We start from the raw sequence: 16,602 nt of genomic DNA on the forward strand, positions 1-16,602 counted from the left end.
CTGATGTGATTTTTTTTTTTCAATTTTGAGTGGATCACTTTTAAACGAGTCGAAATTCACCAGATCTTTAGGCGCATGCCGAATCTTCAGGTTGGACAGCACAATGTACATGGTCTCTTAATTTGTATACCAAACCAAATGGTAATATGGATTAATGCATTTAAAAATATTAAGAATTTTGAATTTATAAAAAATAAAAAAATTAGTGAATGAACTAGTTTGGTGCACGACATTCAATTTTAGGGAGTAAAATGAGAACCTTAATGCAAAGTCAGAGACCAATTTGATACATCTACAATGATGACATAGCGGATGACACGTGGATGGCACAAACTGATAGTGGCCAAATAGCATTGTGAGATGTGACACAATTGTCCACGTCAACATGCCACTTGTTACTAGTCAACACATCATCATATCATTACACGTGGCCAACTCATGGAGTGACACATATCACTAACAGTCCACATCATCAAGCCACGTCATCACGTTATTAACAGAAAATGGGTCAGGGACTAATATGGTGCATTTTTGTCAATCTAAGGGATGTAATTGGTGCAATTAGGATTTCGAAGACTAAATCGGTGGAACTCGCCAATCTCAGAGACCACTTTAGAGTTTAACTCTTTTAAAAATAGTTACAATTTAATCGTCATTTTTTATTTATTAGGATATTTTTAATAATCATTCTAAAGATCATTTTTAAACTTAAGAATTTAATTTTGATACACTGTCAATGTAAAATAGTTTTGTATGTACATTCAATCACGTAATGCCATATCATAAAAAATAACTACTATTTTTATTGACCGTGTTAATGGTTATCCAAAAAGGCGGATATAGTCCTTGTTTGGGTGCCATTATCTGGATAAAAAAAGATCTTTTTTTTTATTTTTTAGTATGTTTGGCAAATTTCTAGTAGTAAAAGTAAAGGTACTAGAAAAAAAAAACTTTTTTGAGAAGCTGTAATTTATATATTTTTTTAAAAGATCTTTCTTCATTAAAAAAGATGTTTTTCATGTATTAAATAAACAAAAAGTACATTTATATTGTTATACCCAAACATAATTGATAGATAAAAAGATATTTTGGAATGAGATATCCAAATAGAAAATTACTTTTACTTTTCCATAAGATCTTTTAAAAAAAGATTATTCAAAAAAAGATCTTTTCTTAGAAGCTCACCAAACAAAGATCTTTTATAATGTCAATACATCAAAATTAAACTCTAAGTATTTGTTTGGGTATCATTAAGTTATTAGAAAAAATATCTTTGTTCAAAGATTTTTTTTTTTTATCTTTTAGTGTGTTTGACAAAATTTATAGTAGTAAAAATAAAAATACTAAAAAAACAAAAATATTTATTTTAGAAGTTATAATTTACATTTATTTTAAAAAGATATTTTTTATTTAAAAAATATATTTTTAACATAATAAATAAACAAAAAATACTTTTATATTATTATATCTAAATATAATTGTTACATAAAAAGATATTTTTATATGAGATATTCAAATATAAAACTATTTTTATTTTCGGGGATGCTACACATCCATGTAACTATGTAACCAAGTTGGCCCAACACCAAAAAAACCCAATACCATTAAATGAAATGTGAAATACACGCGCCTAATACACACGAACGAACCCAACGCTTCTTCTCCCCCACGCTTCTTCTTCTTCTCTCACGCTTCTTCTTCTTTTTCTTGTCACGCTCGTTTACGCACGGAGCGTCTTCTTCTTCTTCACCTTCTTCTTCGTATTCCTCCTTCTCCTCCTTCTCCTCCTTTTTCGCGTTCCTTCTTCTTCACGTGTTTTCTCCTTATCGTCATTCTTTTCTTGTTGTTGTCGCTGTATTTTTTTTTTTGTCTTTTTCTCCTTCTCTCTGGTGAAGAAGCAGTAGAAGGTGAGGAAGAAGAGTTTTGAATAGTACAGAATGAACCGAACACAGTACTTATGGTGAACCGAACACAGTACTCATGGTGAACCGAACATAATACTCATGGTGAACCGAAAACAATACAATTGTATAGTACTGAGTGAACGAAACATAATCCATTATATAAAATCAAATTCAAACAGCTTTCTGCAGAATGAACCGAACACAGTACTCATGGTGAACCGAACACAATACTCATGGTGAACCGAACATAGTACTCATGGTGAACCGAAAACAATACAATTGTATAGTACTGAGTGAACGAAACATAATCCATTATATAAAATCAAATTCAAATAACTCTGCCTACAATTTACATATTATCAATTCAATTCAATTCAATTCAGTACACCTCCGTCCATTTAATTCAATTCAAATTAGCAATTACATTCCATTCAATTCGATTCAAAATTGAATAATCCAAACTTCGTCAGTTTGATTCGTTTCAGAAGAGTAATCCAAATCGCTCTCCTATTTACCAAAAAATTATGAACCCCTAAACACTGAACCCTAAACCCTAAACCCTAAACCCTAAACACTAAACACTAAAACCAGAACCCTGAACACTGAACCTTGAACTCATAAACCCTAAATTCCTAAAACCCTAAAACATAAACCCTAAATCCTACACCTTAAAACCTAAACCCTCAACCCTAAACCCTGAACCCGAACCCTGAACTCTGAACTCTGAATCCTGAACGCTAAACCCTAAACCTTGAACCCGAACCCTGAACACTGAACTCTGAACCCTAAATGCTAAGCCATAAACCTTAAACCCTAAACCCTGAACTCTATCGTAAACCCTAAACCCCTAAAATCCTGAACCCTGAACCCTAAACCATAGATCCCTAAACCCTAAACCCTCAACCATGAACACGGTGAACCGAAATTAATACACGGGGCAAACCGAAAGTTTGAAACACACTGAACCCCTGTACACTGAACCCTGAACCCATAAAACCTAAACCCTAAAATCCTAAACCCTGAAACCCTATCGTCATTCTTTTGTTGTTGTTGCTGCTGTATTTTTTTGTCTTTTTCTCCTTCTCTCTCTGGTGAAGAAGCAGTAGAAGGTGAGGAAGAAGAGTTTTGAATAGTGCAGAATGAACCAAACATAGTACTCATGGTGAACCGAACACAGTACTCATGGTGAACCGAAATCTTAGTTATGGTGAACCGAAATCTTAATTACGGTGAAACAATTATATAGTGCTTATGGAAGAAAACAGAACATATTGGTCTAATTTTTGTTAGACTCCTTTCTGCGGACCGAACTGAAAACATGAAAGTGATGAACCACCTCTTTAGTACTTACTGAACCGAAAAGTTACTCACATTTACTCAGAGTTACTCACAATTACTCACAGTTCAATATTATCAATTTAATTGAATTCAATTCAGATGTAGATCACCTCAGTCCATTCAATTCACTTCAAATAAAATTAGAAATTTCATTCCATTAAATTCGATTCAGAATTCAATAATCCAAACCTCATCAAATTGATGCGTTTGAGAAGAATCATCAAAATCTCACTCATTCAACTGATTTGAAGTTGATTCATTCATTGTTTCAATTCAAAAGTGCAGATCAAAGAAGAAAACGAAGAAGAAGATGAACGACGAAGATAATTGCGTTAAATCAATCCAGATCCATAATGCAGAGAAGAAAAACGCGAAAGATGAGAACAACGAATTTAATTAGGTTGAAGAATAAGAAGGAGAAGAAGAAGAAAGAGGTTTACGTTGTATAAAAAAGTTTACGTTGAGAAACGTTAATAATGCAAAATAAGGATTCGTTATATAGGTTATAAGAGGCGCGTGTAAAACAAGCGGGAGTGTGAGGGCGTGGAGTGAAAGTTACATGGATACCATCCATGTAATTTTTATATGGATGTAGAGTTTTTCTCTCTAAAAAATCTTTAAAAAAATAACTTAAAAAAAATTACGCATAAACTCACCAAACAAATCCTAAACTTAACTTGTATTTTTTAAAATTAAAACTTTTAAAAACTAAATAATTGTCTCTAATTAATAAGGTGTATTAAAATTAGACATTTTAAAATTAATGCAAGTAAATGATCAAATTTAAAAATTAAACTAAAAATTATTTTTAACGTATAAACATAATTTGGGTATAACGTAAAATAATTTTGGTTATTTGACGAAAATTTAATTTTGATATATTGTAAAATATTTTACATAAATATCTAATTATATCCGTTCTTTTAGGTTGTATTTGTTTTTGAGAATACATGACATTGAGAGTAAAACATAAAAGATAGAGGCACAAAATTTTATATTTTTATATTTTGTTTGATGATAAATTAAAACAAATTATAAAAATTTAATTTATTTTTTTTTATTCAAAAATTTTGAAAAGAAAAATATAATAATAAAAAATATAATTTTAAAAAATTAACAAGAATAACAAAAAAAAAATTGTGTCCTTGGTTCATATCTCTGTGTCTTTTTTGTCAAGATGAATACAAAATACACTAATTTAATATCTTTAGATATATTTATCTCAGTGTCCTCAATAAACAAAAGCCTTGAATACACGGTGAATGTAAAAGGTAATCTATCTATTATATTATATAAAAATCGGATTTCTGCACTTAATGATAGAGCTGACGTGGCATGCTTCTGAGAGTATTTTTCAATTTATTTCTTTTAACTCATTAAATACAAGTTATTACGATAAACTAATTATATCAACTAATTGATTTGATTAGATATTTAAGTATCATACAATTTAATATTATGTATATCAATTAATTGAATATAATTGTTAGAGTATAATTAAGATCAATTAGCATTATTCAACATAGCTGAATATTTATTATAGCATATTACGTCTTTATTATTTCGATTCTCTTATCACCTTTAAATACCCTTCTATATTGTATCATTTTACACAACTTGAATATTCACAAATCTTTTTTCTATTTCTCCCTCTCCCCTTTCTAACATGGTATAAGAGCCATGGTATCCTCATTGAAGAGGATTAAGTTGATTTTTTTCTGGTGAAATCTTACTTTTCATAATTTTCTTCCATGCCATTTTTTTTCACTTTTGTCAATGTCTTGATGCTTTTCTTATCTCACCGATTAACTCATCTATTACTTATTTATTCTCATGGAGAAACCATTTATTTTTCGTCACTTTATGATAGTTTGTCATCTCTTTACACTTGGTCACTTTTCAACAATTTTTCAACAATTCATCATCTTTTTAACAATTTTTCAATAGTTAGCCACTTTTACGACAGTTCCGTGTACGTTCTCTTTAAAAAAATATTCTTTTTAACGTTTCCATTCTACAAATGATGGGAAAGGAGGAGAGAGAAGGGGGGGAGATGGGAATAAACTAATAAAATAACCAAGCAAGATAAATATTAAGAACATCAAATAAAACTAAGAACACAACAGCATTGAATATTAAGAACATCAAATAAAACTAAGAACACAATAGCATTGACAACATTCACATGTATAAAGAGAATTAAGAGACTTCACAGACTTCATAAATAATTATGTTTTGATTATGTTGTAAAATATAAATTGGAGCTATTTAAAATTAGTTTTTTTATCATTAATATTAACTTAAATTATAATAAGGTAAAAAATAAAAATAATATATAATAATTTAATTTAATTATTTATACTACCAAAATTATTCTTTATTATATCTCATTTATTTTTATTCAATAGTGATATTTAATTGTCTACCAAAATTAGTTTTTTTTTTTCATTTTGTTTCTGAGTTATTTTTTACAATATTCATAGCTGAAAGAAATTTCTCAGTTGTATTAGCAGTTGAAACAGAGAAAATTAATACCAAATGAATCAAGAAAAAAAGAATTCACTTTATGGGATTTAAAAAATTTTATTTAAATAAAAAGTATTAGTAATAATATATTTTTTAAATTTTCTTAATATTATTACTTATTTTTTAGATATTAGAAATCATTAATATTTAGGTTGGACTTGACTTTTATTTATACTAGATTAAATACTAAATAAATTTTTTAAAAAATTAAATCATACTTAATAACTTATTACTATTAACTTTTTTTTAAAAAGGTTGGGGAGTTTGAGACCTCCACTCACTTCTGATATGTCTGTCACTAATTTTATGTATTATCCCGTACTGAGTACGGGAGCATACACTAGAGAGTAAAACATAAAAGATAGAGACACAAAATTTTATATTTTTATATTTTATTTGGTGATAAATTAAAACAAATTATAAAAATTTAATTTATTTTTTTATTCAAAAAATTTGAGAAAAAAAATATAATAATAAAAAATATAATTTTAAAAAATTAACAAAAATAACAAAAAAAATTATGTCTTTAATTCATATCTCTGTATTTTTTTTGTTAAAATAAATATAAAATACACTAATTTAATATCTTTAGATATATTTATCTCAATGTCCTCAATAAACAAAAACCTTGAATACGCGGTGAATGTACAAGGTAACTAGAACTTAAAAGGTGCGTCAAAACTAAATAAAATTTTGATTTGTGGTAAATTAGTCCTTGTCTTACTGACCTAGAGAATATTAATATTATAGACAACGAAAAAATAAATTTGTCCGTAGTTTGTGCCTATTTGTAAAGCATCACTCAAATACCGAACCGGATTGAGCGCAGTGGTAAATTACTAAAAGGGTAAAAGTTCTCATCTACCATCTCTCCCTCTCTGTTGCTCTTGCCCTATCCCTATCTCTCTCTCCTGTGTCTGGCTGTCTCATTTGCCAATTTCAATTTTCGTTTGCTCACTGCGATTCAGGTAGATAGAAATTTATTTGTTGATTTTACGTCTTTTATTCTTTTTTCTTTTTTAAAAAATTCTGCATGTTTTCCTATATGATTCGATTTTTTCTTTCCTTTGTAATTCTTTGATGTTTTCCCCTTCTTCAGAATGTGCTCAAATTCTTAATTTGGGTTCATGATGACCCTAACTTGATGATTATTTATCTATTTTTGCATTCTTTAAAAGTACTTTTCCATTTTTCAAGTATTAATTTTTTTAGCCTGATTTTACGATATAGGTATGTCGTACAATCATTTCGCTTAATATGTTCTGGAAATTTTAACTGTTCTTGACTCATTCTTGGGGGAAATGTATCCCAAAACTGTTCCCACCCTTTGAGGTATAGTTCTTGTTCAGGGAAGTCAAATTTGATTGGTTATTTTTCCTGGAAATTCGAAATCCTAAATTTGTCGTTTTGACGTAATAGGATTTTTTTATATTGAGTTTTGGTTCCTCAAGTGGATTCGACCTTCACTTTGCTTAATGCAAGTAGATGTACGTGTATATTGTTTTATTGTACTCACCTCCACTTTGATTTGCTTTTACCATTAAGGCTTATTACAACAATTTGAATGCTTTGCTTTGTGGCTTTAGGGATTGAATAAGTTCTTGAGAGTGCCATTTTTGAGTGTTTTGCTTGTATCCATTTTTTATAATGCCACTCCAAATTTGATATGTTTTAGTTGTAGATGTGCTTTGCATTGAGATTAGTATCTACCAGATGGAGTGAAATATTCACTCCATAAGTTTTTTGTTCGTTTTTCTTTCAATCTGTGACGTGTGCTTGGTTGAAGTTCTTAACATGTTGGCTGCGTTTGTGCTCTTGGTTTCCTTTTTATAGCCAAACGAATGCTCTTGAGCTTTCTATGCTGCTATACTAACCTTCTTCACATTGTGGTTATATGTACCCGTAAAAGAAAAGAAAAAGAAAAAAGAATCCAGTGTTAATGTTATGTAGCCTAACATTGTTGATGGGGCACATAACATTGGCAGTTTTTCTTTATTATCAGGTGCTTTTTGATTTATCTTTTCATGGCTTGTGTGTGTGTGTGTGAAAGTCCAATATTAATAGTTGTAAAGGAAAACGGTACTTGGGAAAAAGATTAAATTTCTGATTCTTCGAAAACAAATTGGAAGGTGTTTTTTAGATGCTTTATCGGATGCTAAAATTTATAGTGTGCAATTCTTTTAATTTTGTGATACATAAATGTATTTCTTTGTATGTGAATAAAGTTGTTAAATTTCTGTGCTTTAGATTTGTCCTGCTGGTGTGGAGTGGTGGTAAAAATTTAATGTAGTATTATGCACTAGATGCCTTTCCTTTTCTACTAAGAATGGTGTGTTTAGTTGGTAAAATGCGGTGTTTTTCATGATCTTCTCCGTGTACTTTTACATATCAAACTCATTTATGGAAATTTCTACCTTATTTTTACCCTTCAACCAATCATTTTTTTGAATACACGAGAATGTGATGAAGTTATCTCTGATATATGGAACTAGGAACATTCTTCCTCTATTCTTACACTGTTCAACTGCTAGAGGTTTGTACTGTTGGTGAATGTTGGGTGTGCGGTGTGCTCTAGATCATTGGATCAATTTTTGTGAGTTGCTCTACTGGTTTTCCCAAAAGCATAGAAGGCAAACACTTTCGTGTATTTGGTTAGAGTAACATTTTTAAAATTTTAGGACATCTGTTATCTCTTTGGATAATTTACTGCTTTGGAATATGAACAGTCTCTTGTTTAAGGGAATATTCTTTTTGATATAGTGATACGATGAGGGATCGGTTATTTTTTCTATGCTCTTGTTTTTGTTCTGATGTTGGTTTCTTTTCATCGAGGAGAATCTCTTATGCTCCTCATTCTTGGTATTCTTCTACTCTGTCTTCATCATTTCATTGGTTATACCAAAAATAAAAAATAGGTTTTTGTGTTTTATATCCATTATCTTCATGCATTATTTTCATAATCTTTTTAATAATTATTTTTGTTTAAAATTAGTCGGTAAAGTGGTTTTTCATATTGTTTTAGTAGAGGTCTTAGATTGAATAGAATGTTCCATGCACATAACTTACTATCATTTATGGTTATTGTTTTACTTGTTTTATTAAGTATTTCTTGATCTTTGTATATGATTACGAAAGCAGGTTATGGAGCCTTTGGAAATTGATCTTGTGGATATTCCTGATACTCCAGATAGATTAACTACCAGGCCTGGTGATCAGAAACATGTTCGGAATCCTGAGAAGAGGGAGAAGGGCTTCCCTGCTGCTGATGAAATGAAGAAACTCAGCAACTATATAATACTTTCCCCATCAAAGGCACCTTATCCTTCTTATAATGGCCCCTTCTTCAGAAAAACTCAAACTGAGAAAACTTTAGGACTTGGGACAGCACACTCTATTGGTGCTGAAAAGATGGAGAGAGGGAAAACTGTAAGCTCTAGATTTCCTGCTAAGTCATGTCACCATGGACCTAGGTCTGTTTTAGATTTTACTGAAGAGAATGAGAACTCCCAACAGCTGAAACCAGCTTTCTCACATCATGGATCAAGAGATAAGGCTGTTGAAGATAAGAAAGAAACAAGCGCTGGAAACACTTCATCACGAGTTGTTGCTGATTCTTCTACTGCCTTCAGACATAAAATGCTACCAGGTCCTAATATATCTCAGGAGCGTGGCAAGGGAATTGCACTGCCTAATGATTCTCATCCTCCACTAAACACTGAAAAGCAACTGTCTTTGGCCCCTCAAATTTCCACCACACCAAGAGTTAGAGGGCAGAAGAGATTGGTACGACATGGGTGTATTTCACCATATAATATTGCAAATAGAGCAAATCAAACAACTATAAAGGATGATCACCAAACCAAGGAAGTTGAAGAAAGTCATGCTGTGGATTTAGTTTCTACCAATCCAATTTCTACGATTAATGTTGAAGATATAGTTGCTGAAGAGAGAGGCTGTAATAGAGTGAAGGGAAAGCAAGCACTTATTCATCCTTCATCATATGGTCATAACCCTGGAACTGTTGGCATGGCTAGCAGGTAATTTGAAAATATTTCTCACATAGTGTGCTTTTTGGTGGATGACCTGGAGGTTTTTATAAACAACTATAGCATATCAGGCTTCAAGAGATTCCTTAGATTGTGTGCTGATTGCTATCCAACATTTTCCTGCATGAAAATATTAAATTACATGAATAATATTTTTTAAATTAATAAATTACCACACTACTACTAAGTTGTAAAATTAAAGCGGCATGACAGAGAGAATACAACAACATAGAAAAGGACAATAAACTAGTTCTGTGGAATTTTCACATTGTAAGCACGTTATGGGAATGGGGTAGAATGCTAAACTGAACTGTGTATGGAGCTGATATTTATACACATGGAAAATAAGAAGGAATTGCAGAAAAGAAGAAAATAGTGCATAGAGGACACTCATTGACAGTAAGGTGTCTCTCTGCCATCCTAGTGCATCACAAAATGGCCTCATCTCACCTCACCTCATCTCGTCTCATGCTCAACTGATCAGAATTTAGAGTGACTATAAAAGCAAAAGAATATGACAATAAAAGCAAAAGAATACTCTACCACTAATACTACAGTAATTTTGATTAACAAGAGTTCAAAATATATTTTTGATCAAAATAAATGGAAATAGAGGGTTGAGAAACCTGCAGTGCAAGCTTCAGTAGGTAGTAATAACATCATGGGGTAGTTATATTTTGTTACTGACAGTTGTATATTCAGTTACAAAGGTGTGATCCTCTGTCAACACATTTGCACTAATTCACTCTATTACCAGAAGAGGTTTTTTTTGTAAGAGAGGAAGGGTGATGGTAATTTTTGCTTCATATAATATTTGAATATTTAATATGTACTTTGGCCCGATAGTTTTAATACTTTGCTTTAAAAAATTGTACACCATATAAAGCAGGCATCGTACAGAATTCTGTTTGAAGTGAGTTGCTGTTCTTAAGAGAGAAATTTGTATTTTTTAATTAATAATGTGTCGAATTATGAAATTAGACATTGTCATTTAATACAAACAAGAATAGACAAAAGGACATGTTGGTCCAATTAAGAGAGTGAATGTTGCTAACCTAGAGTGAAGGTTAGCATTCTCCATACATATTATTTTTAGTGTGACAATAGGATCAGTGTTTTAGGTGGCATGCGTCTTCATGGAGTGGATTGATAATTTGTTTTCTTCTTAACTTTCTGGTAACAGTTGGCCCAAGTGTTATTGCTATGTCACTTTAGTTGTCTTTTAGTTTTATGAATTTTTTTAATTTTAATATTTGTTTTGTAGTTTGTATTACAAATCCTAACTTGATATTGAGCTCTAACATTTTTATGCATGATGAATAATGGATTTTACTAGGTATTGTTTTAGTTTTAAGATTATTTTGTTTTTTTTTTTCTCATTTTATTTAAATCCGTTTTGTTTTATAAAGCGATCCATTTTCTCAATACTATTATAATTTGGAGATGATTTCAAGATCCATCTCTAGATTTCCTGTTTTACCTACATGCTTATTGTCCCTTTTGATGATTCCACATGCTTGAATTGAGTGTCGCCATGTAATCATATAATGCATAACAGACCACCTTTTTGAAAGCTGATTTTGTGTAATACAATAATAAAGCCATGTCCAACTGCGTAGATCAAGCAATGCCATATTGTTACAAGCCTAACAATGCTTTGAATTTATTTATTATTTATTATTTTTCCTCCAGCAGCCCTGCGACTGATTTTGAGGAGGGCCATTCAGCCAGTAATGCTGTAAGGAATTCACTTAAATACTCTGGGGGACAAGATGGTTGGAGAACTACACATACTCATAACAGCATTGATCAGCATCCTTATGATGTGAATGGGCATAATTTACGCAGAAGCCATGATGTTGGAAGATTTATTGCTAGACAAAATATGAACAGAATGGATAGAAGAGACACTCATAGCAGTCAAAGTGGCAAGGATGCACAAGGTTCTTCATCAGATAATGCAGCTCAAGCAACTTCACTGACAATTCGAGAGATAGATCAGTTGACTGTAACTCATCCTGCCACAGGCACACTGAGTAAAAGGCAAAAGAAACGTGGATCAACATCAGGAAATCCTGGGGAATCATCAAGCTCATCCCATAACCCTGTCTTGAATTCTGAAGTAGTCGACTTATCACCAGAACCCAGTTATCCCAACAGATTTACTGAAGGCTTAGATGACAATGACAATGACAAAGCTCGAGCAAGGCAAGTAGAAGCAGATGAGAGATTGGCACGTGAACTCCAAGAACAACTGTATCATGATGATATTTTTGAAGGGAGAGGGGTCAGCTATTTTTCTTTGCTCAAATTTTTAAGATAAGCTTCTTTGAAGTATGTTCTTCTGACTTCTTGTTGACATGAACTCATCTTGTGTTATAAAGCAGATTGATGAACATTTAGCCTTGGCACTGCAGCAAGAGGAGAATCTTACTCGTACTTCTTTTGATAATCACCAAGCATCAAATCCTGTAACACACTCTCTCTCTGTGTCCCCCTAGACGACAAAAATTTATATCAAGATCCCTATAGTTTATGTGTGCGTGTGTACAAATCTGTCTATCGAACAAAAATTTATATCTAGATCCCTATAGTTTTAGCATTTCTAATTAAGCCCTTTACTATACAAAGAATTTTCAATATTGTCCTCTAATTTATAAATTTTGTGCGAGTCCTATTATTGTAAAGTATTTTCCGGGTGAAAAAAACTGAATGTCATCCAGTATGGGGACTTGATCAGCAATTTTTAAACCAGAGGGCCTTGATAAAAAAAAAACACTTATTACCTATACCATATATGGATTTGGTTAAAAATGAACTGTAATCTAATTGAAGTTCTACACTATGAGGACTTCATTACAAGCTTTTGAAGTATAGGGACTTAATTAAGAATTGAATAAAACTTATAGGGGGCCTCTAGATTAATTTAATCTCTTTTGTAGGGTGTGTCCAGTTATCTGTCTTAACTTCACATTTTTCTTGATCCATAATGACAGCACTTTTGATGTTAGTCCAAAGACTCGAACCCAAAACCTCCTCGTTAGATTTTTCCCATCTTGACTAATTTCATATTTGTTATTATTGTACATATTTAATTTATATAAAAATAAATTAATATTTACATCTAAAGTTTAAGGTTTAAGATTTATAATTTAGGGTTTAGTGCCTATTAATACACTAGTTAGTTATTAATTACAATATGTTGTAAAAGAATTAAAAGGTCCAAGCACTCTTACTTTTTAAGTAGTAAGGCTATGGTGTATGTTCTTGTTTGGTTGCTTATCCAATATTCTATTGAATACCTGTTACTTCTCCACTTGTACTTGAAGGTATTAATTTGGTATTCATGCAGCAGTGGATAATCTGTTAAAATGAGTAATCTGCTTTTAATTATACAGATGTTTCCGAGGGCAAATAGTCAGCCTCGTTCACGGACACATCAAAATCCTTCTAATAGGAGGAGAGTTCCACCTCAAGTTCCTTCCTCTAATAGAATGTCACAGTTGAGGTCACAGTTGAGGAGTCACATAGCAAATCGCTCCCGAAGACCAGCCATATCATCCAGAGGACGACGCCCCCGGTTTCCTGTGGATATGGACTTAAACATGGTATTATATATGGGTATACTTGAATAGATATCAATTAAGATGATGAACAAATGTGTTATTTTGTCTTACTGTTAAACATACTGATGTCCCCTTTCTGTTGTGGTCATTTTGCTTTTGATGCATGTCCCCTGTAAATTTTTTCTTGACAACTATTTTCTTTTCACCAATTTTAATATGAAAATAGCTGTAACTTTTACTTGATGTCAGCGTAATAAAGATGTGTATCTCTTTAACGTACTGCTTTGTGCATATCAGAATCAATAGTCATTCATTTCAGCAACCTGTTAGGGGTAACTGGTTTGGTATAACTATTTTTCAAATTATGAAATATTTTGACCATTTCTCTTGTGCAGAGGCTTGATATATTGGAAGCATTAGAGGATGCAGTAGGGGATTTTGCAGATTTAGGGATGGGTAATGACATCTTTCTTGCTCAACATGATTTTAATGAGTAAGTTACTTGTGAATAATTAATGCAAATGAATTATGTTTAGTTCTTGCGTGGAAAAATATCCATCATTTAAAGTTTTGTGCCTGATGAATATTGATGGAAATCATCACGCTTCTCAACTTACACTAATATTTTCTTAGGGTGAGAACTCGTTTTTTTGTGATATAAAATTAAAGAATGGATGATAGTCATTACTCATTACTGATTAGTTATGAGAGCAATAGAAATGCGACACACGAAAACATGAGTTGATCTGGCCAAATGTTTCTCTTTTAATATTTTATCTAGGTTCTTTATGGTGTAAGAACACTCCTGAAACTGAAAGGTAGAAATAGAATGTTTATTTTAATAACATAATCATTCCCTGGCTCCTAAAAGTTTGAGAACAGCAATCACAGCATACATCACCAAAAAGGATACATCAAAAGAAAGCATGACACCGATATACTGATGGGAGGAACAAACTCATTTCTCTATTTTAATATAATGTAATATAAAAGTGGGACTGCATTGCATCAGAACAGAAGCCCTTAGGTTATGCGAGGTTCCCATAGTTTAACCAAGTTGGCAGTTTTTCTCCTTGATACCTATGTTATTTTGTCAAGTTTTTGTTAATCCTAGCCCCTCAATTGTTTAGGGAAGTTTTCTTGGCTTTCTTTTGTTATCAAAATATGTTGAAAGTAAAGTTCCTGCCTTCCCCATGACCTGATGCAGACATGATTATGAAATGTTGTTGGCCCTTGATGAGCAAAACCACCGACATACTGGTGCATCCTCCAATCAGATCAATAGTTTGCCGGAGTCCACCATCCAGGTAATTATTACTAGTGTCAAATGGCATTTAGCTTAAACTTTCATAATTTTTTTAGCCACACCCTGTGCTCAACCACAGCTTCCTTGTCTACTGTCCCATTAACAGTTGAGGACTTGAGGCAAGAAACCAGGTGAGCAGTAAAGTGGGGCTGTGGGAATTTGCAACTTTTAGTGTAGACACTGATTTACAATCCTATCTATATTTTCCAGAATGACAACTTCGCAGAGGCCTGTGCAATATGCCTTGAGACCCCAGGCAAGGGTGAAATTATTCGCCATCTTCCCTGTTTGCACAAATTTCACAAAGATGTAAGAAGCACATCAAATGGAACTATTTTATATATTTTTCTGATAGATCTCTGATAAGAACAGGTTTGGATTGATCTATAGGAGGAGAGGTAAGGAGTAGATAAACTGAATTTTCACTGCTTTCACTACTTAGTTCATAATTGTTGCTGGTTGGCTCCTTTAAGCTAGTTTAGCAGGTTAGGAGCAGGAATTCTAGGCTTAACTGCTGCATATAAATACTGGGGGTTAGTTGGTTTTAGTTAGATAATTTCTGTTCAGTTTGGTAGTTCAGGAGAAGGGAACTTTCTCCAGAGTTGGTTAGATCCAACAGTGTACTTCAATAAGGGATTGTGAAAATCCCTTATTTTCTGCTGGACCCCTATCAATCTCAAATGCTAATCTGTCCTAAACCTGTGCTGTGCAGTGTATTGATCCTTGGCTCCATAGGAAAACATCATGCCCGGTGTGCAAGTCATCTATCACCTAATTTACCGCTGGTTTCAGATGGATAATTTCTTATTCTACTGCAGAATGTTGGCTGTCCCATTTTGGTCTGAGGTACAGCAATGGATGATAATATATTCCCGTTAGTTGATAAGTAATAGAAATGCTTCCTTTTTTCAGTATGCTGTTACTATCTGGCCTGTTAGATATATAAAAAGTGAATACAAAGGGTCTAGAACTTACAAGTTGGTGTTTTGTTTCTAAACTGCTCTGAGATATGATTCATTTTGCGGTATGCATATATAGGTAACTATTCTGATTCATGGTCTTGTAAGATGTAATTGATCACTTGCTGGTCCTAATGAAGTCTGCAAAACCAGTGGCAAGTCTGAAGGCCGCAGTTTTTTCCCCATGACAGATTAGTTACAAATATACCTGGTTGATGGGGCTACATAGGTATATACTGGGATTTAGAATTAGTAAATTTGTATCACTGTTAAGGGCCTGCTTGCTTTTCTACTTTTTGGAGGCATGCTACTGTTCGCATATAATATCTTGTGATGCCTAGTGCAGTTTCATGAAACTAGTCATCACATCACATTTATGATTTATCTCGCGTTACTTGATGAGCAAACCCTTTAAGACAAGTAAAATGTTAGTCAATTGAATTTCTCCTCTCCTTTTCCCCTTACAAAACGAAAGGAGTAATTATTTAACTATAGTTATGTATTCTTTGGGAGCAATTATGTGTCGCTTATATTCAACCACTTATGCGAAGATGTACATTGCGGTTAGCTATTCATCGTAGAAGCACGAATTCCCACCATATATATTGTCTTTGGATAGAGTTAATCAAAAGAGATTCAGAAAAAAAAAACTATCGTTGGCAGAAAGAACTTAAAGAATAAGCAATGATTGAAGAAAACCCAAAAAGATATAGAATGTTAGTCAAAATACTCTAATTATAAGTAAATTCAAAACAATTGTTTAACAAGTTAGTCATGGTTGGAAGTTGGAACAACTCGACAATTCTTTTGGATTTGTTTTGGGAGTCGTGTGATTTTGGAAAAGCAGATGTGAGTTAGGGAATCATTGCACACAAAGCTATCAAATTGGTTGGCCCACGACGGGTATGGCTAAATAATTGACATGGCAGAAACCGTAGTGTGCTACGGGCTGGGTCA

The 16,602-nt window shown here is 32.4% G+C and overlaps 1 protein-coding gene across 13 annotated transcripts; it reads left to right on the plus strand.

Moving 5' to 3' along the window:
- Window positions 1-6,537: 6,537 nt before the first annotated feature.
- Window positions 6,538-16,137, plus strand: LOC107625327 (RING/U-box superfamily protein). Of its 13 annotated transcripts, none has more exons than XR_015905435.1 (10): window positions 6,538-6,615; window positions 8,907-9,805; window positions 11,507-12,101; window positions 12,202-12,285; window positions 13,213-13,422; window positions 13,776-13,873; window positions 14,588-14,687; window positions 14,897-14,995; window positions 15,399-15,532; window positions 15,725-16,137. XR_015905435.1 is itself a non-coding variant. In XM_016327944.3 (9 exons), exons 2-9 carry the CDS (start codon window positions 8,910-8,912, stop codon window positions 15,459-15,461), a joined length of 2,148 nt encoding a protein of 715 aa, XP_016183430.1. In that variant the 5' UTR covers window positions 6,542-6,736; window positions 8,907-8,909; the 3' UTR covers window positions 15,462-16,137. The 13 variants fall into 13 exon arrangements, 8 of the variants coding, with proteins under 8 accessions (XP_016183430.1, XP_016183432.1, XP_088362455.1 ...); XR_001617185.3 differs by having other exon boundaries at window positions 6,542-6,736; window positions 12,199-12,285; XR_015905433.1 differs by having other exon boundaries at window positions 6,542-6,736.
- Window positions 16,138-16,602: the final 465 nt, after the last annotated feature.

Source organism: Arachis ipaensis, chromosome B2 (genome assembly GCF_059453495.1).
Source record: "Arachis ipaensis isolate K30076 ecotype BB chromosome B2, ASM5945349v1, whole genome shotgun sequence".
In the NCBI taxonomy this organism is placed as follows: domain Eukaryota; kingdom Viridiplantae; phylum Streptophyta; class Magnoliopsida; order Fabales; family Fabaceae; genus Arachis; species Arachis ipaensis.